This window comes from Mustela lutreola, chromosome 12 (assembly GCF_030435805.1).
Source record: "Mustela lutreola isolate mMusLut2 chromosome 12, mMusLut2.pri, whole genome shotgun sequence".
NCBI classification, from domain to species: domain Eukaryota; kingdom Metazoa; phylum Chordata; class Mammalia; order Carnivora; family Mustelidae; genus Mustela; species Mustela lutreola.
Window position 1 is genome coordinate 42,970,362 of NC_081301.1, and position 23,937 is coordinate 42,994,298.

General features: G+C 45.3%; 1 protein-coding gene across 2 annotated transcripts in view; it reads right to left on the bottom strand.

Annotated features, from left to right (window-relative positions):
• Positions 1 to 6,523: 6,523 nt before the first annotated feature.
• Positions 6,524 to 23,937, bottom strand: part of TEK (TEK receptor tyrosine kinase) — a 96,693-nt gene continuing 79,279 nt past the window's right edge. For both annotated transcript variants that reach the window (XM_059143572.1, XM_059143573.1), the window contains exons 15-23: positions 22,063 to 22,273; positions 19,576 to 19,686; positions 17,145 to 17,335; positions 16,482 to 16,595; positions 12,398 to 12,468; positions 11,323 to 11,363; positions 10,137 to 10,233; positions 8,346 to 8,445; positions 6,524 to 7,512 (exon numbers count right to left, since the gene is read on the bottom strand). In XM_059143572.1, the coding sequence (XP_058999555.1) occupies positions 7,438 to 7,512; positions 8,346 to 8,445; positions 10,137 to 10,233; positions 11,323 to 11,363; positions 12,398 to 12,468; positions 16,482 to 16,595; positions 17,145 to 17,335; positions 19,576 to 19,686; positions 22,063 to 22,273 (1,011 nt within the window). In that variant the 3' untranslated portion in view covers positions 6,524 to 7,437. The remainder of the gene's footprint in view (positions 7,513 to 8,345; positions 8,446 to 10,136; positions 10,234 to 11,322; positions 11,364 to 12,397; positions 12,469 to 16,481; positions 16,596 to 17,144; positions 17,336 to 19,575; positions 19,687 to 22,062; positions 22,274 to 23,937) is intronic.

Here is a 23,937-nt window from a genome sequence, read left to right on the forward strand (position 1 = left end):
ACTTGAAATGGGGGACTAAAACGCAGATTATACGAAGAGAGTTCAAAGGAACTCTATGAACTCCTAATGTCTTCCCCCTCCCAGCTTTACATCAATTAGTCCACATTACATTTTACAAATATAAGCTGGTAAAGGATAGCTGGTGATCATAAGTAAGATCATTGTTATGTTCAGTGAATATTTGTCACGTTGGGTCAGTGATGTGTTCTAACTCTAACGGATGAAATCCAGCGAGATACCTTCTTGCATTGTGTGTCTTACTGGGGCAGGTTTTCTGGTGTCGAAGATGACCTGAGGAACACAAGAATATCGATCCAGACGTCCAAGCCACTCTGTTGAACCTGTGCAGTGCTGACACTGTACTAATTGGACATAGCTTTGAACGGAGTCTGTATGCTCTTAAGGTAAAGAAGTACAGCCTTGTACTTTTACAGTGCGGTATGAGTGAAGGTGGTAGTCCTTACTATTGCGTTATCACTGATGGTTGATTTGCCCTGTTAACTAAGAAGGAAAGAATTGCTGTCCATGTTGATAATACAGTCCAACCATCACAAACTAGAAGCAGTGTAAGAGAGCTAAAGTCATTTGGCTCATCCAGATCAAAAAGAAAATCCATTAGTTAGAATTAAACCAAAATCATTGTTTGATATTATCTTTTAATATTCAAATGGGTGAGACTAAGGTTTTTTAATTCACCTACTTGGAGATACTTTTTTGTGTTAAGTCCAAGTAGGTCTTACAGGTAGGCTCAAAATCAAATGTCATGTTCACTTTTCTTGGCATGATAGACTTGAAAAATCTACCCCTTAATATACTTCAGGTTAAAATGATCTGTTCTTTGCTCTAGGACAAGAGTCCAAACACTGCAGCTGGTGCTGGCCACCTAGTGTTGCAAACATTTTTGTTAGACCCACTGCCCCCATTCACGTCTGTATTTCCTGTGGCTTCTTTCATGCTACAGCAGCATTGTTAAAGAGTTTTGACAGAGACTATGTGGTCTGCAAGCCCAAAATATTTATAGCTTGACACTGTGAAGAGGTTGGTGGCTATCTCTGTTCCAGAACACTGGTATCCAATAGAACTTTCTAGATTTTCCACTACCTGCTATGGTAGACACTAACCACACTTGGTTATGGAACATTTATAGTATGTCTAATGTGACTGAGAAGATGATTTTTTCATTTTTATTAAATTTAAACAGCCACATGCGACTGGTGGCCTACCACTTGCACAGCACAGCTCTTGAACTTTGGAGACATTTGCTGATTATTTGTTTTAGCCACCCCCAGGACTTACCTTCATGCTGAGAAGGGCTAGTTCTTCTTTAGTGCAAGAATACAAATATAGCTATTTAAATTTCATAGGTGAATGTCAACCTCGTTCTCTGTAAAGCACCTGGCATTCAAAGTATAGATCTGTTTCCCATAGCAGTGTTGTCTTTGCACATGCCAGGTAAGACTGGGATGTGCCTCCTCCCAGACCTACCAAACTATGCGAAAAAAGAGGTGGGAACGGGGGCGCCTGGGTGGGCTCAGTGGGTTAAAGCCTCTGCCTTCAGCTCAGGTCATGATCTCAGGGTCCTGGGATCGAGTCCTGCATCGGGCTCTCTGCTCGGCAGGGAGCCTGCTTCCTCCTCTCTCTGCCTTCCTCTCTGCCTACTTCTGATCTGTCTCTGTCAAAGAAATAAATAAAATCTTTAAAAAAAAAAAAAAAGAGAGAGAGGTGAGAACAGACCTAAGTTGTCTTTGAGAAAGTTATTCCAGGGATGTCCGTCTGTGGCCCAGAGACCTCACCTCTCAAACTGAAATTCTCACTGTGACTCTGTCTTTCCTTTTTCAGGAACCATTCTACTCCACCTGTCTCCTGGATCAGAAAATGTTAAACTATCATGATTCTTCACTGCAATCCGTCTGTTTCTTCTGCCCAGATAACTCATGGATTTTCCCGTTTTCCTCTATTTCTACCACCATCTTCTTTTATTTACTCAATACAGGAACTGGTGTCTGGTTGGTAGTTGACTCATTAAAGGACATTTTACGGTACTTCTGAAACACGGCATACTAGGTGCTTACTGTTAACTCTCCAACTCCTCATTTTTCAGGGAGTCTCTAAATTACTCTTGAAGCTCATCTTCCACGCTCCTTTCACAATACAGCTCCCCTCCGCAAGAATCCAAACTGGTACCTCACTTTCTAGACTCTCTGTTATCTGACTGCTCTGCTTTTTATCCTCTTTTCTGCCTTATGAAACTTCAGTGGAAATGTATGCATCATCTTTCATGTATAAGCACAGGAAACTTGGACATAGATGGGATAGGGTCCTTGTCTGTGCCGCCTCCCCAGACGCAGACACGTAAACACTAATAAGTGATGGGACATGTGCTAAGTTGAGGGGTGTCCCCTTCAGTGGCGCCCCAGGGTGAGAGGAGCATGGCTCTGCATCTACCCATCTTGGTTGGAACCTGTCTGCACATGCTGCCCCCTGGTGGTGCTTCCAGCAGGGAAGTGGATCCACAAGTCGGAGTGCTTGGGTTTGATTCCCCAGGACTCTCCTAACTCCGTTCTTAATTTCTCAGAGCTGCAGTTTCCTGGGCTGTAACAAGGGATAATATCATAAAAGGGACGAAAAAATACCCCATTCGGTTGGTTTGCAAATTGTACTGGATAATCTACGTGGAGAGCTTAATGACTGATAGGTCACAGCTGCTTCACGTTCCTTGCCCGCGGAGCAAAGTTCTCGTCTACAATGATGGTTGCTGCTATCAGTGTGGTTATTTTGAGGGGAGAGCTTCTGATAGCATTTTCTCGTTCACTTGACAGCTAATTCCTAGTTGGGCTGCGGACACAATTCTGCTTCCTCGTGGGCGAGGCTTGTCTAGTGGCTGACCACCTGCAGAGAATCATTCAGGACTGTGGTAAGAGCCTGTTCACTCATGATTAATCTCAGGATCCTAAGTCTGACTTGAGTAAACAAACCATGGGATTCGTGGTAAAAGCTTTGCTTTCTGAAATGCTTAAGGTAGGTTTTTTTTTTTTTTTTTTACGAATTCCCTGTTAGGGTGGTGAACCCTAAAGCATCTGCGTACGTAGACACCAAATGCCCCCCTGCCTGGTGTCGTCCTGGCTCTTCCACAGGCATCAGAACAGTCAGGCCACAGAGAATGGTGGCCAGGTCGCTGTTCAGCAAGTTGCCTGGTCTTGGAGTTCATGTATAAAACTTCGGTTGGTTGGTGGGGAGGTCTAATTCCAGTCCTAATTTTGCTGGGTACCTCTTTTCATACCAGCTTTTCATTAAATGAGATTCCAAAATGTACTGGGGTCAGGTCCTCTCACCCAGAGTAAATTGTGCGTGTTGTGTTGGAAAAACTATTGTTCAAATTCAAAAGATTTCATCATATGTGTATGTGATTTGTACTGGCTTGGTGTGTATCTTGCTCTCATAACATCTTGTTTTTTTCTGATAAGTGCACCCAACTGTAAACAAGTTAGTCAAGTACATCGAGTATAGCTACAACCACCCTGTTAGTGGCATTGCCATATGCACAGTCAAGCAGTATCTGCCTTGGAATGGGGGTTACTCTGTACATTCACACATACCCATGTAGGCTCCTCTTTGGCACAATAGAGAATTCTAAGAAAACTAATTCTGCCTATTTTAAAATTTGTTATAGTGCTGTGTTTCTAAAGATAACTAAGACATGGGAAGGCCCTCTGACTGTGTCATTAATTGTACAACATACCAGCTGTACCCTATGGTCTTTATTCTTTGATTCTTCGTGTGTTAGACACTACTGCTGCCTCACAGTGGGTCTTTATCTGTTTTGCTAAAAATACATCTCGAAAAATTCCCACAATATTCTGTTACAAAATGTAATGTGTTCTATTGAAAACCGTCTTGAAGGGCGCCTGGGTGGCTCAGTGGGTTAAAGCCTCTGCCTTCGGCTCAGGTCGTGATCCCAGGGTCCTGGGATTGAGCCCCACATTGGGCTCTCTGCTTGGCGGGGAGCCTGCTTCCCTTCCTCTCTCTGCCTGCCTCTCTGCCTACTTCTGATTTCTGTCAAATAAACAAAATCTTAAAAAAAAAAAAAAAAGAAAAGAAAAGAAAACCGTCTTGAACCTTAGACAGGAAAATATTTCATTTAACAAAAAACAGCTTATATAAACATATACTACCCATTTTTTCCAGAATAACACAAGTGAAAAAATACCATACCCTTTTAGACATGGTGATCATATGATTTTTCTCATTTAACCTCCTACATCATTATTCTCATCAGAACTGTAGGCTTTATACTTGGGGTAAATTTTATCCACTTGTATTTCAGGTCATTCTCTGTGTAGAGAGTTGCACTTTTTCTAGCACTGTGTTTGGCTTTTTGCCAGATCTTTTACTAAGCTCTCCCACTTTGTTGTTCTCTGGAAAATGGGGTTTACAGAGAAGGTAACAATGTGCTATCTTGTCACAGCACGGCAGTGACAACGTGGGGACAGCCTATGTAGGAAAAGGGAGAGGTTTGCTAAATCTAGATTTATGTATAATCTTTACAAAGCATTCAGAATCATGTGTTGGTAAGTGCCCGGTGTTAATTTTTTATAAACACGATCTCAAGGCTTCGTTTTGAGAACCGCTGTGGGTAATGTCATGGATGCAGTCATTGTGGGTCTGACACGTTGTCTTCTATTCTGTACTGCTTGAAGGTCATAGTTCAAGTGAAAATGCAACTGCCTTCATAGAACTGGTTCTCTGGAGGGTAAAACAAGACCTGAAAGGAAAGGAATGATTGCTCTGCCCGAGCACATCTTAAATCCCTGTAGTGGGGTTTCAGGGACGCCTCTGCGGCTGGCGGTAGAGTTGGGTCTATGATGGTAGGAACTTTCTTGACCTTTTTCTTCAATTTCCAACAAAAGTTGTGAGTGCGGTGGGGGGGCGGTTAATGGGGAGGATTAAGTTGCTTTGAATTTTCGACTCCTCTTGATGGATCTAGGGTGACAGGTTTACCAAGGAGTATGGTTTACAGTTGAGCAGTGACCTCCTCAAGGGTCACGTATCTGGTTACGTACATTTCTTTCTCTCCAAATACCGAAAACTATCATTACCTAACACATTTTTTTTTAGGTCTCATATATAAATAGATTTTCCTCACAAAGTAAATGTAAACTTTTCAGTGTACTCTGTTAACATAAAGCTTTGGGTCATTTGGCTGTTGGGTAATGTTTGTATTCTAACGTGTACTGTGACTGGATTTTAATTCATAACTTATTTTTTTCAGGCAGAGTCCTAGGGATCTTCTGAACACACTAACCTGTGTTTAGTGCTGGACCTGTCTCATTCCTTTGAGGGGTTAACTCCATCTTTCTTGCTTTCTCATCATGGGAAAGTACCTGACCTGATTCAGTTTGATTACCCTTGAGTACGAATCTTCAGTATTAATGTTGCTAACATGCTACAAAATTACAAAGGTTTCACTGCCAATAGTACAGGAGAGTCAGAGTAATTGATAGGAGGGCCTCTGGCGGGAAGTACGCCTGCTACCTTCTGACGGTTGCTTGTGAGATGCCCTCAAGCGTACGTCGGTTTGGCTGCCTCCGTGTTGTGACTTACAAGTAACTCAGTGATGCCTGAACATGTTTTTCTTGCTGCCCCAGGTACTTCTCAGCCATCTCTTCTTGTCATGTACTTGATGTAAAGTAAAACAATACAAATTTTAATCATTATGAATTTAAGTAATATGAATTAAGAAAGACTATTGGGGGGGAAGATGTGTTGCAATACCACATGCAATGAAGGGATTATCTGCGTTTTCAGGTCCTCCTTACTCAGTTCCACGTACTTTCAAACCAGGGGCTGTCAGGAGTATCTCCACAACATGTGGTAAAAAGCCCAAGGAGCTAGTGCAGATACCTGGACCCGTCAAGGGCTCTTCGCGCGTTTCCGGCTGCTGACTCTGTCTGCTGGCAGCCTTGCGTGTGCGTGTGCACTCTCCCCTGGAGAATGCCGTTGGGAACAAAGGGCCCTGCTATTGTCTCTGAACACATGAGGTGGATCAAGTGGAAGGAACAGGGAACTTTATGCTCTATGTCAACCAATTTCACACTATCCCAGTTAAGAGACTGCCGTTCTGGAGCACCTGGGTGGCTCAGTGGGTTAAAGCCTCTGCCTTTGGCTCAGGTCATGATCCCAGGGTCCTGGGATCCAGCCCACATCGGGCTCTCTGCTCAGCAGGGAGGCTGCTTCCTCCTCTCTCTCTGCCTGCCTCTCTGCCTACTTGTGATCTCTGTCAAAATCTTAAAAAAAAAAAAAAAAAAAAAAAAGACTGCTGTCCTAAGCCCTCAGTGGACACTGGCACACTACTGGGGGCACAGGGCACTGCTACAAGAAAAGGGGCTCACCCGAACACTTCTCGATGTTTCCAGTCCTTCCAGCTGGAGTCCCCACCCACCGCACTATGGGCATCTCACCAACACAGTTGGAGGACAGGAACTTGACATCAGGCATGACCTAGGAGAAACACTCCCAGACAAAAAACAGGTACGCAAGACATTTATTCACTTACTATGAGATCTCATGGCGATGTGTGCCTACCATATAAACTGCAGACTCACAGCTGATCAACAGGGAACTTTACAATGTGCAATACATGGTGTTCTGTTGGTACGCATGTCACATGTCTTCCAAATAGAGCCCTAGGCGTCCTACTCGATTTCTTAAAATACACAAAGCAGTGTCACCAGAGAAACTAAAACTAAATCCCGTTGATTTACCAAACTTGTACTTTAAAGTTCCTTAGATGCACACTGAAGGAGAGTTGAGTCCCCTTTTAGATGGTAGCACTCTGGACTGGACTCTGGACACACTGGCTCTGGACACACATGACAATGGGGTCCAATGAGCAAATGACATTGAAATGGCTTCTACAGTTGAGGAATCGAAGAATCCCTTTTAAATGTTCAACTATGTCCTGATAGAACTAACCTATTTCCCCCACTTTCCTCACCGGTGCCACCAGGGTTGGTGTGACATTTATTAACATCTTTTTTCTATACAGCAAAACATTTTACAGCATTCACTATGAAGGTAAATATCAAAAAAAAATCCAGAATGATAATGAGTTAGGCATCATAGTAATTGTACTCACACACCTTCCTGTAAAGTCCATATTTTTAGAAAAATATATTATTGCATATGAAACCACCAACAGGCATTCTGAGTTCAGCACATTCTTACTCAAAACGGTATATACAGTCCTAATAGAGGCAAAGGGTCCTACAGATTCACACGCACGGGTTTTTGTGGTCTCGTCCCAGACATACAGCAATATATATACATTTGTATATTCTGTGTCCCCTCTCTTGGCAGAGTCTTGCTGGCTTTCTTGGCATCAAGGGTCTGACAGGCTGGGGAAGGGGCAACGTTACGTACAGATGGGTGTGATTTGTTCTAGGCAGCTTCCTCAGCAGAGCAGTCGATCCCAGCGTAGGCGAACTTCTCATAAAGCGTGGTATTCACGTAGGTCTACGAGAGCAAGAGTGGTTTAGAACAACAGCGTCTAGAACAGTGGTCTAACAGTGTTCTGCCACTGCCAGGGGCAGGAATCATCAGACCCTAGTTTCCTTAACTTGTTTTGATTCAAATACTAGGTACCTGGGGGATGTTTTTCTGTCCTCAGTCCCCATGTTTTATTTGCTGGCTTTCTTCCTGAAATGCATCCCTGGCCTTCTGCACCTAAGACTTCACCCTTGTACTCTCCTCAGTCTCTAGGCCATTCTTTCTTGTCCTGGTGTGGTCCCCCCGGAAATGTCCCAGTCTCTCAGGATCGTTCTCAGTCCCCATTTCTCTCTGACCTCATCCACATCTCTGGTTTAATTACCCCTCGGGTGGTGGTAACTTCCCGTCCAGTTCTATAACCTAAATTTGTCTTTTCAACCTCAGATTTGTACAGCCAACCACCTGCTGGACCTTTTTATAGAATTCCTGCCCCTGCGCCCTAGAACCCTGCAGACCAGGCTGTACCGGTTCCCGGCTGTATGCCCGTGGACACCTCCATCTCTCCTCTTTGTATAGATTTCTTCTGCAAAATTCAAGAGTCAGGCTCCATTACTGATGAGGTTCCTTCTAACTCAGAGGTAATTCTATCTGTCCTACCGAGTGACTCTCTCTTTTATGGAAATCTGATTAACTCGGACACTGTAACATCCTCAGAACTGGGGGCCACATCCTTTATGTCCCTCTGTTGCCTCAGGCTACGCCCAGACCGCCTTGCTGAACTGTATCAGCTATTTCTTTTTAACCACAGGGGATGCGTGATGAAGTGTGACTCCAGCGTCTGCCCGGAAGTCCGCGCTCACCTTGCGTTCTTCTAACATCCTGTTCAAGGACACCAGGATCTGGGCAAAGGAGGGCCTCTCGTAGGGCTTCTCCCGCCAGCACTGTCGCATGAGGTCGTACCTGTGAACACAAAGGGTTAAGCAGTGAACTCCGTGACTCTGCGTCAGTCCTGGGCCTGTCCTGCTGTGGGGCACCGAGCGAGAGAAGAGAGGGAGCCATTTCACACGTGGGCATCTGCGCTTACGGGGGCAGCACAAAAGTAGAGCACCGGGTTTCTCTCTGGCCTCCCTCCTCGCCCCACTGGTCCCCCTTTCTTCTGTCAGGAAAACTAGTGCCCATCCTGAGTACCATTCCTGCGGGATCTTGGTCTCAGCTCTCCTGACGGGAAAGAACTGACTCCTGCATGCATCTAGGGCAGCATTTCTCTTGGAATGCCACATCTCTCAAAATGTTAATTCTTTTTTTTTTAAGACTCCAATTTTCAAGAGTAATTTGCAAGATTCTCACCTATTGCGTCTCCCCCTTAGGGAGTAGCAGAGTCAAAGCTTGAGAAGTCTTGCCCTTACAAACAAACAAAACCTGTGTAACCTGACTTAACCTGGAACTTGCCCCCTGTAAGAGACCATAGAATTCCTTCCCTCTTATATTACCTATTTGCATCTTGTGTGTCCCGGGAACACCGTGTGGAAGCACTGGTCTAAGGCAGTACGCTCCCCAATATGGTCAGAACCACTTGCATTAAAAGGCAGATTCCTGGGACCCACCCTAGACCTAGAGAAGCAATGTCTGACTATGGACCAAAAGATCTCTCTGATGTGAGGAATCTGAGAGGCAGGCTGGGGGACTGTGGAGGGTAGGGAAGGAAAAAAATGAAACAAGATGGGATTGAGAGGAAGACAAAACTTAAGAGACTCTTAATCTCACAAAACAAACTGAGGGTTGCTGGGGGGAGGGAGGTAGAGAGAGGCTGGCTGGGTGATGGACACTGGGGAAGGTATGTGCTATGGTGAGTGCTGTGAAGCGTGTAAGCCTGATGATTCACAGACCTGTACCCCTGGGGCAAATAATACATTGTATGTTAATTTTTTTTTTTTTTTTAAAGCAATGTTGGGTAGGGCTCAAAATTTCACATAGGGAACAAATGTCTACAAGGAAACTTACAGCCACAGAAGTCTAGCCACCTAGCATGGTCTAGGTTCATGCCTCTTGTACCAGAGACCTAAGGAATAACACGCTTTCTCAGAAAGTAACTCCGTGTGGATAATAAATTCTTTGCTGAACCTAGCGCCTTGCCCTTTCACATTACGCCCTTCAGGCAGCAGCTCCTTCAGGGAGTTCTGGGAATGGTGGTTTCACAAAAGCTACTCATTCTTCCCTGGGGAATAATTCTGATTCCTGGAAAATGATCCTTGCAGAATCAAGATTCTGTGATTTCAAAAAAAAAAAAAAAAAAAAAATCCATCTTCCTAACGTCACAGCTCTGAAATCTCTCTCTCCAAAGTTAGCCTCAAGGTTTCATACATTTATTTATGAATTTCAGATCTTTTCTGCATTTGGGGCCTTTCCTCATTTCCACCTTCCTGATATGACTGCCTTAAATTCCTGCTGGATTTCTATGCCGATAAAGCTCTTCATCCCTGCCTACTGCACCATGCTCTGAGTTTAAGGAGCCCCCTACCCTACTCCTCCGTTTTGGCTGTTTGGGATGGCGACGTGTGTATGAAGCAGACACCCCTTCCATGAGAGTGTGTGTGTTCAAGAAATGCGGGGGAGGTCAAGGTGAAATGGCCCCAGCGCGGAGCCTGACTTACACCTCATCATCACAGTTCAGGGGCTTCTCCAGTCTGTAGCCCTGGGGCAGCTTCTCATAGAGCTCTGCACATGTCATCCCGCAGTAGGGGGTGCCACCTGGAAGACAGGAAACCACGTCACCCTCAGGCCCTGCTAGTTGGCACACAGGGTCTCCTGCCCCAAGCCTCTCAAGCAGAGAGACGGGGAGAAAGGGTGTGGCAAGGGTGGTGCCCACCCAGCGTGACCCTCCCTCTGAGCAAACCCACCACACAGCACAGCTGCCCAGATGCCACCAACCGCGTCACAGGGCGGCCATCCCCTCTGTGGAAAGATCCAGTTCAGGACTCACAGGGCTGTTACTCACAGGGCTATTCTCTTCCCTGAGTCAGCCCACACAACTTGTCTAGCGTCCCAATGAGCGGTATCTTTTCCCTACTTGGGAGTCTGCCGTTAGATTATCCACTTCCTGTTTGATCTGTAATAGTTACTGTCCAATGACAGAAAACTTGCAAAATACAAAAAAGTAGGAAGAGAGCAAGCAATAGTGTGTATCACTCTGGTGTGGTGTTTCCAGGTTTTTCATGGGCAGTATTTACTCAACGGGGGTCCTAGTGTAAGGCAGTTGCTGGGTTTGTTTTCTTTAAAGATTTATTTATTTGACAGACAGAGATCACAAGTAGGCAGAGAGGCAGGCAGAGAGAGAGAGGAGGAAGCAGGCTCCCTGCCAAGCAGAGAGCCCGATGTAGGGCTCGATCCCAGGACCCTGAGATCATGACCTGAGCCGAAGGCAGCGGCTTAACCCACTGAGCCACCCAGGTGCCCCAGTTGCTGGGTTTTGAGACACATTTTCACAGACTATTAACTGGCCTTCGGAAAGGACTTCTCACGGTGTAGCGTGCCATCTTCAAGCAAATGTGCAATAGTTCTGGGACATCTCTGCGCCCACAGACACAAGCTCTAGTGTAGCTCGCAGACACCAGATTGTTAGTATTAGGTATGACATTAGCTACAGGGCTCTCAAAAAAGAAAGACAGGAATAAGCACAGACAGAAACTTATCAAATTCTATTTCCCAGTCCTAACCGGTGGTGCCATATAAATACAGAAATACGTAAAAATAGCACCGGTGGAATCACACAGCAAGGGGGCCCAGGAGGGCCGGCTCCGAGTGCCTGAAGTCTTGCCGTAGATGAACGTGGACACTCACCTAAGGACACGATCTCCCAGAGCAGCACTCCATAGGACCACCTGCAGGGGACACAACGGGGAGTCCAATCACCGACAGACAAGCTGACACCTGCTGACAGGTTAGTTTCCTGCCTCAAAAGTCAGGGTGACGGACATTTTGCATAAAAGGAAGTGTTAAGCGTGCGCTCTCTGGGACAGGGCCCCGTGGGGGCACGTGCTTCTCCCCTCTTCGGCCAAGGTCAGGATTCTAACAGGGAAACCGCGTTAGAGCCTCCACTCGCTTCCAGCGGAGAGCACGGTGCGGTATCGGGGCGGCAGGGCCAAGTCCAAGCTGACAGACTGGAGTTAAATTCCAGCTCTACCACCTTGGCACTCGCATGACTGGGACAAGTTGCTGAACCGCCTGAGGCCTCTTCGTGTGTTCGGAAAGTGGGGACACCAGCTGCTGCCTCGGTCACAGAGAGGAAGTGAGCGAACACCCCAGAGGCACGTTGCACGCAGGGAGGACACAAGTACTCGCCAGCCCCCCGCCCTTCCCCAGGCAGAAGCTAAACTCCCTGGACAAGTCACCTCAACCCTCGAAGCCTCAGTTTCTCCTGCCGTCATTAAGGTATGGGCCAGGTGGCCGAGGTCTCGCTCCCAACCCTCCCTTCCACCGCCAGCCCGAGACTCGTCCCCGCAGGCTGCGAGCAGAGACACGCTCTGGACCCAGCCTGCCTTCTGTCCCTGCCACCTCTGACCCCAGCAGCTAGTCTGGGCTGCCCCTCCACCCCCCACCTGTATGCGGAACTCAGTTGGGGATGTGGAGCCACAGGAAACCCCACAAGCCCCTTAACTCTCTGGTGATTGAGAAGTCACCACTTCCCCTTGACAGGCGGAATAAAACCCACAACCTGCCCCCAATGATCTTAGACCATGAGAACAGTCTTTCTGCTCTGAGGCTGCATTTTGTAGACTATTAATTTATTTCCTGGGCTTACGGACTAGCTTTCTTCTACAGAGGAACATCATATTCCTGCCTCTCGTTAAGACCTCTGTCAAATGCTTACTTTCCTGGGGGAAAAGAAACCCCTCAAAATAAAAGGCGTACTCACACATCACTGTTGGTTGTATACACACTGTAATTTAGTGACTCGATCGCCATCCAGCGCACCGGGAGCCTTCCCTGGAGAGAACAAAGTGAGATGCCACTTAGTCAAGACAGGGCCCTTGCCCAAGGCATGTAACTTGCCTGGAGCTCTGCTTCACCCAAGCCCACGGGCAACTCTACTTGGAATTCCCAGACCTATGGGGTGGTAGAATCAGGAATTGCTGTTTGTGTACATGCCATGCACAAGAGCATTCTCAAATCCGAAGACATGCAAAGATTAAGCCCTGCTTACTTCAAGGAGTCCCTACAGGAGTTTTATATAAAGAAGAAGAATTGTAAGCATGGGCATGTGTATGTGTGGACGGCTGTGTGCCCTCTTGGTGAGCATTTCATTTATTCACTTTGTGGCTCTCAGAGGCTTGAAAGGGGAGGGAGGCAGAGAAACCAGGAATTAAACTGTAAGTTGGGAAAGGCTCAGGCCATGTCACGTGACCAACTGTGCCTGGAGGAGATGGGGCAGACTTTCAGACAAGGGGACCTCGGATTTGGGTCCTATAAGATGTGTAGGTTCAGCAGGTGGCCTGGGGAGAGAAGAACATTTCAGACCAAAGGGAACAGGGCACATGCACATCAGTGGAGGAAGAAATAATTTCCTGTCAGTGCAGTTTTCACTGGGTTTGTGTGTCATGAGGGACACTCATCTTTGGGGGCCCGACCCTGACTCCATCCAGATTGTCCCCATTTCTTTAAGTCCAACCTGGCAAAAAGGAATGTGGACTGGACGCTGGGAAGTTTGACTTCTAGGTGTTAGTCCTAGTTTTACGTGATTTGGGGGCTGCCTTCCTAAAGACCCACCCAGAGAATCTCATGGGCTGAAACAGGAGCAGATATTCTCCCAGACCAACCATCCTGAGACCAGCTGTGTCCTGGACGGCAAAAGCTATTCCTGAACATGCCCTTGTCTCCTAGATCTTTGTGAAGTAGTGATATTCTGAAGCTCTTTCTGATCGTAAGTCCTGATTGCTACCTTACAGGTCAGTTACAAAACTGTCTCTTCTTAAACCCACTTCTTCAGTGTATCCTCAACATTCGTACCTCCCTCCACTCCATGCCCACCACTCCCCACCGCCGATCTCTTATTCTAGGTGCTTCTTCCCCTCCACAGGAATGGAAGGTGTCATCGACATTTTCTGTCTTGTCTTTGCTTCTAGGTACCTGCTAGCTTCTGATCTCACACCTCCCAATGACTAATTTCCACGTTCACTTTTTTATTTTTCTCATTTGACATCTTTTGGATCTTTCCACTTCCACCTGCTCCCCTTGCGCTCTCTCCATGATTTAGGCCACCATCACCTCTTACCTGAGGACAACCTCTTAACTGACCTTCCTGCTTCAGAGTTTACGCCCTAAGGATCAGTCCTCCTCACCATGGCCAGACCGACTCGAAATGGCAAATCCAGCCACATGGTTCCTTTTCTTAAAGTTCTTCAATGTCCCTTATGGTCCCAAGATCTCAAGTCCCTAACTGAATCCAAAATGTTTTAGCTGGAAATCAAGAATCTACAAGAAGACGTTATAACCCCTTCCTCCTGCCACCCTAAATTTTAACTCTCTTTCTTTGCATTACATTCCAGCCACACTGACTTACGTGACCTGAATGTTTGCCTCTAAATTTTTATATAGAATGTACCCTCCAGGTGATCCAATTCATTCCTGTGTCTCCAATATCTATTTAACATTTGTAAAACCCAGGAGCTGGCCTCCTGCAGGGAGCCCTCATGACTCCACACGGGCTCAGTTCAGTGTGTGTTCCTCCTCTGTGCCCTCCTGGCCCTTGGCACTCACCAACTGTTAACAATCGTTCATTGTTTGTCCGAGCTCTTTAGAAGTTGAGACTAGCTCAATTTATGTTACCCCAAAACCTAGCACAGGCATGAAACATTGTAGTCATAAATAAATCGATGATGAGGGGATGGATCTATCCATGATAATAAAAAGCCCCAAATCACTTAGTATGTTGGCTTCCAGCACTTCCAATATTAGCATCACCTGGGGGACTTAAAAAAACAGAAACTGATGTAGGAGCCTCATCCCAAGGCAGCTGAATCATAGAATCTCAGCCATAGGACTCTGCATCTGTACTTTTTGAAAGCTTCCCAGAAATTCTGGAGTGCAAGGAGTGGAAAATCGTGGATTTAAGCTGTAGGCCAGGGAAGGCAGCCACTCTGCCCTCTGGTGGTCACTCACCACACTACACCCTTCTTGCTAGGAGCCGGCTTCTCTCCATTCCCTCATCTTTCCTCAGCCTGGGCTGTCCCTGTGTCATTCCTCCCAGACCCGGTGCTGCCACAACACTTCACCCAGCTGCTAGCAGACAGAATTAAGTTCTGACCTACCTAAGTGTTCTAACCCTCTAAACATTTCCCCCAAACTTTCCAAGACTGCCGAAATCCCTGCCCTTTATGAAATGCCAAGCAAAGCAGCATTTTTTCTTAGGAATCGGAGGGCAGGATCCAGATAAAATGTGTAGGTTGTGGCGTAAACTCTGTTAGTGCCTCTACCCCATCACCCAGAGCACCACAGCCCCCAGATGCCAGAGAGAAGCAAGGAGAGGAGCTCTGTGAAGGAGAGCTCAAGCTTCAGGTGGCCCAGGAGGAGCAGGGACAGTGGGAGTAAATGGGTGAGGGGCGGGTCCTGGCTCTTTTAGACAAGCCCAGTCCTTCTGCAGAGAAACATTGCCTGTTTGGGGTCAGGCAAATTCAGAAAAACGGAAAAGAACAAGAGAAAAAAGTATTACACGGAAGCCAGTCCTCAAGGAGGCGACTATGGCTTCTGAAAGCATTGCCATCGATGAGCATCTGGAGTCCCACTGGTTGTGTGTGATGGTCCCTACAGGCCGAAGGGGTCCCACTTCAAACCCCCCATCCAAAAAGGGACTGGAAAGATCCAAAACGGTCATGTTCACCGGGATGGTAACCATATAAAAATATGTATGTTTGTGGAAGGCAATAAGTAAAGGAAAAATAAAAACAGGTCAAGGGGGTGAACAATGGGTCATTTCCTTTTCAAAACATTCTTGAATATTGTTATCTTGTCAGTAACTAAAATAAGTATATTGCAAAAAACAAGAAACAAACAAACAAACAAAAACCTGAATAAGAGGATAAATACAGAAGCTTGAGCCTGGCGAGACACCCTGTTACCCACAAACATAAAGGGACCGTGTGAAAACTGCCATAGTCACAGGGAAGCGGAGCCCGAGCAATGTCCATCAGCCCTCAGGAAGGAGGAGCCGTGCCACTGGGGTAGAGCCACCAAACACATGTGACGACTACAGGATTTGTCAGTGCCAAGGTCCTCACCCTCCCACCCACATAGGGAAAGCAAGGGTGGCGCCATGTTGACACCCAGCTCTCACATCCCTGGGGGGGGGGGCATTTCTGGGGCGTTATGATTTACACTGGGCCACAAAAGCAGAAGGAGTCCAGCTTCTCTCCTGCTGTGGGAACGTTCTCTGGGATCTTGTACATCAAGATTAAATATCACTATCTGGGAGAAGAGGTATCATCAGGCGTATGTGGATTCGATGTGGGCTTGGAGAGACAGTGGAGAACTTGTGATGAAGAGGCTTTAGAAATTATGAATTTCTCTCCAGGGCCTCCTTGTGATTTAGGAACCTCATTAATTTATTTCCTTTATATTTGGAAAGTATGTTAAATGCCTTTTTTTTGCCCTTCCTATGCTTGCTGTACATGAACGGGGGTTGAGGGAGCTCCTCAGAGGTTTCGGGGTGAGACACTTAAGGGTCTGGCCTAGAAGAGCCAGACCAGAGCCCCTACACCATGAGACTTGCATATACCATCCCTTGGCCACATGTGATGGTGGCTTTTCACTGGTAAATGTGGAGCCTTCAGGCATTTTGGGAATCAAAACTCTGAAGGGATGTTTTCTGGGCCAGGGCACTAACTCCTGGGGTACACAACCAGGTGCCCGAGTCACCAAAGAATGGAGGTATTCCAAGAGAAGGGCCATCGTGGGAGGGAGGGGCCCTGGGGAGGACATTCTCTGTGTCTGTGCTCTGAACTTACCATCGTCTTTTTCACATACACTTCTTGACCTCGGGACAATCCAAAATCTGCTATTTTGGCTACATAGTTTTCACCAACTAAAATGTTCCTGGCAGCCAGATCCCTGTGGATAAACTGAAATTTTAAAAAACATCATGTATTTTCAGCATTTTTGCTTGTTCGCTTCATTCTGCTGGCACAGAGCCACTGGGGGCAAGAACTCTGGGAAATAGAGAAGTGAGGAATCCAAGTCCCTTAGACTTCCCCCTCCAAAATCCTCCGTGGGTTCTGCCAAGTGACCTGCCATGTCTTGGGAAGCATTTCATGGGGGAAAAGAAAGAAAGAAAGAAAAAGAAAAAAGAAAGAAAAGAAACCCAAGTCACTAAATCTTCCTGTTGCCAGGTAAGTCCTCTGCCCCTGCGCATCGTTTGGACCCAGGAGAAGCTACGATGGGTAAGGGCACCTCACCAAATGCATATGCCGACCTTCACTAAATACAGGTATTGCCAGTGTTCAGCCTTAACCTCTATACAAATAGAACAGTCATGAAGACATGAAAATTAGGGAGATTCTAAGGGGAATTACTGGGGAAGAGGAATTGAAAAATGCATAGATTTAACTCAACTCTAATTCTGGAGAGAATTCTAAAGGAAAGATGTCCAAAGCAAGGTCCTTACAACAAACCTGTTTTTGGCTCAAGTAGTCCATACCCCGGGCCACGTCTGCCGCGAAATGGAGAAGCTGCTGGGAGGACAGCGTGGAGGCGGTGCTGTTGGCGATGGCAAAGGCTGGATCGGTCTCCAGCACTCGGCTCTTGCGCAGGAAGTCCAGGAGGTTTCCATGGGGGGCGTATTCGATGGCCAGGTACAGGTAGCCTGTGGGGAAAGGGAGACACATCACCTTCTCAGCAGCTGTGAAATTTCTGAGATGGGCTATGGTCCTGGGAACTGCTTATAAAACTCGGAATCTGAAAGCAACAAGTCTAGCGGTACCAACCTTGGGAACGCTGGCGACAGGAGGAAGAGAAGTTCCATGCTCCTGCCGTGCTTAAAGGGCACCATGCTTGAACCCGGGGTCCCCTCTCTCCCACACCTCTCCCTCCTGCCGCCAGTGGACTAACATGGAAGCTTCCTGAATGCTTTCACCCTCTCAGTAGGAAGAGCAGAATGAAATGAACGTGTTTCCCTTCAGAAGCTCTAGGACAGCAGGTGCATGTCAGCTTTTTTTTTTTTTTTTTGTCAATATTGATGGAGAACTAATATGAACCAGGCATGTTATTCCATTTAGTCTCTAACTTTTCTTGAGATTATTTTTTAAAAAGGAAAAGATTCCGTATCCGTGGCAGAAGGACCCACACCAGGTAACATTCTCTCTCCTGCTTCTACTCCTCCCTGGAAGTTCGTCCTCGGTCAATGTATTGCTGATTAGCTCACTGGTCAGCACAGTCTAATGTCAGAGGCTGCATCTTGCTTAGAGAGATGAGAAAACTCAAACTTTTAGAGACAAATAAAACAATAGATCCTCGAATTATGGTCATTTGTCTTGGTTTTATTCCAAATTGTTTGTTTTAATAAAATTACTTACTTCCATAAAAATGTTGATCTCTAGAGTCAATGAAAAGTAGACTGATTTTACTGTCTTTTAGAGGTAATTTTTTTTTGGTATACCATTTTTTAAATTTAAAATGTCAAGTGATTGTAAACTTCAATGCCATTCTAAGACACTGAAATTCTGCCCCCCCCCAAAAAAAAAAGTCTAACACTGTACCACGTTGCACTGTAAGTCAAGATACACCTCAATGCTTTCTCACTTCCTTACTGAACTACAAATTTTAAGAGCCAACAAGTTATGGGCTAAGGTGATGATAGAGCAAAAATTTGGAAGATACATATTTTTCTGTTGATGGTGGTTACTTTTTTTTTTCTTTTAACTTTTCATTTACTGTTGTCCCCTGCTGATTACTCTTTTCAGGAAATAGCTCAAAATTAATATCATTACTTCATTATCTAACCTAAGGGACATGATCTGGCTTTCAGAATTACACACTTATTGGATCACAGAATGATATATTGTTTGAAGCCCCGGTATTTTTAGTTTAATAAATTGAGGAAGAGGAAGTAGTCTCTTTTCTATTGTTTCTGTTTGTGCTGCAAAGTCAACAAGAGGTTGTCAAGTTTGTAAATAATTGCTTGTGGAGCTTTTTTGTGGACGCGAATTTTTCCATGAGAAATTAAGTGAAAGCATTCCTGTAGAACTAGAAACCCAGGTAGCCTGGAGACGTAAACTCATGGAAGTACTCAGTAATATCTGAATTGATAATATAAGTTGAAGGATGCCTGGGTGGCTCCGTGGGTTAAAGCCTCTCCTTCGGCTCAGGTCACGGTCTCAGGGTCCTGGGATCCAGCCCCACATCGGGCTCTCTGCTCAGTGGGGAGGCTGCTTCCTCCTCTCTCTCTGCCTGCTTCTTTGCCTACTTGTGAACTTTGTCTGTGTGTCAAATAAATAAAATCTAAAAAAAACCAATAATATAAGTTAACTTTAAGAGTGTTACATAGGGTAGTTGTAAAGCTCCACCATAATTGTACAAGTAATGGTTTTGGAAAAAAATAAAGCTCAATCAGATATAAGATTATTGTTCTTATTTCATCCTAATCATCACCAATGCTTTCATATTACAGTTGATTATTGGCATTCATGGATTTCACATTCAGAATATCAGTGTCTTGGGTTTGGAGGGAAAAAGGTAAGCAGTTAAGAAGAGCCAAAGCACTTCTCTCTTCCTGATGCTGAAGACTTCCCCAATCTACCTAAGCAACAGCAGCCGAGGAAACCTCTGGGTCAGCAAAGATGGGAGTTGGCAGCAACCATGGGAACGTCTGGGCAGTAATGATGAACCACATTGGAGGGCAAAAGATCCAACCTTGAGACCTTCCTCCAGAAAGGTGTCAAACCTCAGAACAGTTTATAAATGGGACTGGACATTCTGATGGAAACTGCAACTTTTTTTTTAAAAGGTAACATTCTTAAGATTATTATCTTTACTGATTTTAATATGGACTGTGCCTGTTTCAAAAGAAAAAATTCTGTCAGGAAAGATAGGAAAAGCGCATCTTACCACGATGTTCACACGCCCCCAAGAGATTGATGATGTTTGGGTGGTGGCCAAGTTTACAGAGAACCTCCAGTTCCCCAGCAAAGTCCCTGTGGTCATCTTTGGAGGCATATTCTGGGAAAAAAGTCAAGAGTTGTGATTCCCTCTCTGTTAGACCTCTTTGGAAACAGCTGTCCTGTCCTGCTCCCCTCAGAGGACCTTCAGAGTCACCATCAGCTCTAGAAAACTGTACAAAAACCAGAGATTACTCTAGGAAGAGTACTTGGAACTGCTGACACCTTGGGCTGACAGTTCTTTGTTGTTGGGAGCTGTCCTGTGCACAATAGGACGTTTGGCAGCACGTCTGGCTTCTCCCACTAGATACCAGCAACCCAGCCAAAAATGTATCCAGGTACTGATGAATGTTCCCCCAAAAGGCAAAACCACCCCTGCTTGAGAACCACTGCTTTACACTTTTCCTCGTTTCAACTCTCAAAGACCCCATGAAATGACTTGGTAGCGACGGAGTGGCCTCCACTTTAGACTCTACCTGTTCTAGCTGAAGCCGCTGTCCAGCAATAAATATGCTGAGCAGGAGAACCAGTTTCAGAGCAACAACACAAGGAATGCAGACACCTTGCTTTATTACCATCATTTTAACTTGCTTTTCCACAAAGCAGTCCTGCTAAAATAGAAACTCAAATCCCACAGTATTTTTATGGAAGTGCTTAGTGGTCAGGAAACTAGTCTTTTCATCCTGTCTTTCCCTTAGCATTTGGTCAGAAGGATCTCCAGGACCAACCAGGCTGAAGGGAAGGTGCTCTCTGGTTGCTGCACAAACCGATCAGCCTTGGTCAGTGACAAAGCACTCGTGCTGCTTTTTGAAAAATAGCATTGCATAGGAAAGGTGGGAAAAGGGGGACTGTTGGGTGCTGGTGGCCCTGTGCTGGCCTGAATGTGCTTGGAAATTACTGGAATGTTTCACAGGGGCTAAGGGTACCCATAAAACTAGCTAGTAGGCAATCCCAGGCCAGATACACTGTTCTTACCACAAGAAGCCCGAGGGTCAATGCCTTGGGAGCATTTTTAAAATGAAGTTCTTTATAAGCAAGTTGTGTCTCTACTTTGGTCATTGTCCTCTGAATGCATCACTCTTCCTATAGATAATTTCTGCCTTGATGCCCCATTTAAGCTATTTCACTCGGGCATGAGACAATCAGGCTCAGTTCAGATTTTAAAAGCCTGGCTTTTACAAGATTCTATACCCTGTTCCCTCATTCTGTCCTTACTGTACGCCCAAACTCCCCATGACTAATGTAGCAAAATGGAAAAGAGATTTATGGATGCTAAGCAAGATTGTGCGTGTGTGTGTGTGTGCATGTGTGTGTGTGTGTGTGTGTGTGTTTGAAACATACTACTATCCCTAAGCACAGACACTATTTTATTTATTTTATTTCTTTTCTGTCAACACTGCAAAAAGTAGCAATGACATAATGAGATTTAGGGTTAATTCCAACTTTAGGTTCCATATTGTTGTCAAAAAGGAAAACCTAGCAGCAGCCTTAGAGAGCTCACTTTGTGAAGGTGACGAACAAGAGTTCATGACATTCCCTGCTCTAATTCATGGCTTTCCAAGGCCGGATGCTATACAAACAACACCGCGGCTTCCTAGTCAAGCCACGCATAAACTCCTCACAACAAGAGAACACAGCCAGGACCGCCAGTGAGCTGGTCAGTCTGCTTTCTCACAGGACGTATATTAGCCATCTTGGTAAGTGGGTAAGCACCAAGCAGTCCTGAGATGAACACAACTGGAAAAGATGTAGTTCTTCTGACCTTAGTTTGGTAGCTTTCAAACTTGAGCATACAGAAGGATCACAGAGCACACATGTTAAGAACACAGATTCTCATGTGTTCCCTGCCCCCCAAGAAATTCACCTACACTAGACCCAACAGAGAGGCCAAGAAGATGAATTTCTAACAATGTCTCCAGGAGCTCTGTTGCAGATCATCCACGAAGACAGTAGTTTGCAAAGTGTGATCTCCAAACCCTGGCATCAGCATCACCTGTGAGCTAATTAGAAATGCAAATCCTCTGGCTCCGCCCCAGACTTGCTGAATCAGAAACCAGGATGGACCCCAACAGTTTGTTTTTAACAAGCCTTCCAGGTGATTCAGATACTCACTCCACTCTGAGAGCCACTGCATCAAGAGAAACAACAGCGTTCCCCTGAAGTTAGCCATGTGTGACAGAGAACTATCTATATTGTCACATCCCAATGATTCGAGACAGTGGCATGTAAACAGCTCATGCCTTCATGTTTATGGCCTGGCCCTATCACCGGCTGACCTCAAAGGAACTACCACCTGCCATTGTTCAGAACAGCTATATTTGACATCATGCCAATTTTCTGTTTAAATAATTTAAGACCATAGCGGAAAGATTTGACAGGAAGTGAAGTTTTCTCCCCACCCTAGTGAAATGCTGACTTGATCTGGTCAAGCACTGACCTTTCATCCTCTTGATGGCAGCATCCATCCGTAACCCATCCTTCTTGATGCGTGCCTTAAGAACCTGGCCAAAATTACCCTCCCCGATCACATCTTGAAATTTGATGTCATTCCAGTCAAGCACTGGATAAATTGTAGGATCCGGGTTGTTTTTGGCCTTCCTGTTCAGGGCCAGAGTTCCTGAGTTGAACTGCACAGCTGGTTCTTCCCTCTGGAGAAATAATTTTTTCATGGTTTAGTGTCAGGATTTTTCATAATTCTAATGTACTTAAATATTCCTGGTTTGTATCCATACCAGGTAAAACAAGAAACTGTCTAATTCTAAAATGCAGATGGAAATAGGTTTCATCTAACAGGCTGTCTAAAGGGCTGCATGAGGTAATTCCAGGACTCAGGTGGAAGGCATGCTGCAATCGATTAACAATGTCTGCAGAGCACAAGGCAGAGGGGAATAACAGCAAGTATGCCACAGGAAGGTGCATCCCTGAGTTAGTCACACTTGAGTTTCTGCTGAGCTGGGAAACGAACAGGTGTTCGGTTCTGGTTTGGAAAAGAACTCAGAGATCCTGTCTGGGGCAGTAACAGGCCATCCATTGCTAAGAGCTTTCCTTGCATTATCTTGGTCCATTATTGACTCTTACTTTCTCTGACTTATCCTAAACCTTTGAACATCTCAAGCCCACTCTGGAGCAGACTCTGGCTCCAGGATGACAGAGGCATATAGTAAAGCCCAACATAGCATAAACCCTTTTCTCCTGAGTTTGATAGACTGTTGACATATCAGGACAAAGCAGTGGGACCATGAGCAGCTCCAGCATTCCCAGCCCCCTTGCTAGTTTTTCTTCTCCAGAGATAGCCTGAGTTGAGTCACTTCTGGCATGGAGTCAGATAACAAAGCTCCCCTTATCCTCCAAGGAGGGGACTCTCAGGGATTTGTGGACAGGAAGCTGCACCTCATCTGGAATGTGTAATTGTACCCAATGTTTCAAACATGGAATTTAATAAAGTCAGGTACAAATTCATTTTATAGAATTTGAAACCTCAAACGAGTTTCTAGTTTGAAACTACAAACTAGAAAAACGTTCTAGTTTTAGAAAAACGTTCTAGTTTTAGAAAAATGTTCCAGTTTTAGAAAAACATTCAGGCTATAGCATACCAAAGGAATCAAACTGGGTGTATACTGGTCAGGAATGATTTTGTAAGCCTTGGTTACTGGTCAAAATTTCTAAATGAAAGAATGGGGCTGTGCCAGGTATTATAAACTATGGCTGCAGACTGATGGGTACACAAGAATGGAGAGACACATGTGAACATAAAAATTTACATATATTACACATATATGTGAGCAATAATAAGGTTGGGAGATATTAGAAGAATTAAATATGAACTGGAAATAGGAAATGTGGGGAAAATTTGTCTAGCACAATACATCGTTACCCATCACACTGAGGTCTGGTTATGTTCATGTCCTTCCTTATTAACAGCATTCCATTCTTCATATTGCAAGACTGGTCCTCCTGGTGACTCATCACTATGATGATAATACATCTCATTTCGGCAGGGCAATAGTTCTGTTTTAGCCCTGGTTTCCTAAATAATTATTAAGAGCAAACTTTCCACTCTCAAATTCATTCCAGTTTGGACAACAAATTACATGGTCATGTTGTTTATCTCCCATTTCATAATGGAAGTCAAAGAGAAGATGAGACCTGCCTAAGGGAAATATTTGCTTTACAAGTCCACATCTTTTTTTTTTTTTTTTTTTTTTTTTTTTTAAAGTGGGCCCCACACCTAACGTGGAGCCCACCATGAGGCTTGAACTCACAACATTGAGATCAGGACCTGAGCTGAAATCAAGAGTCAATTGTTAAACCA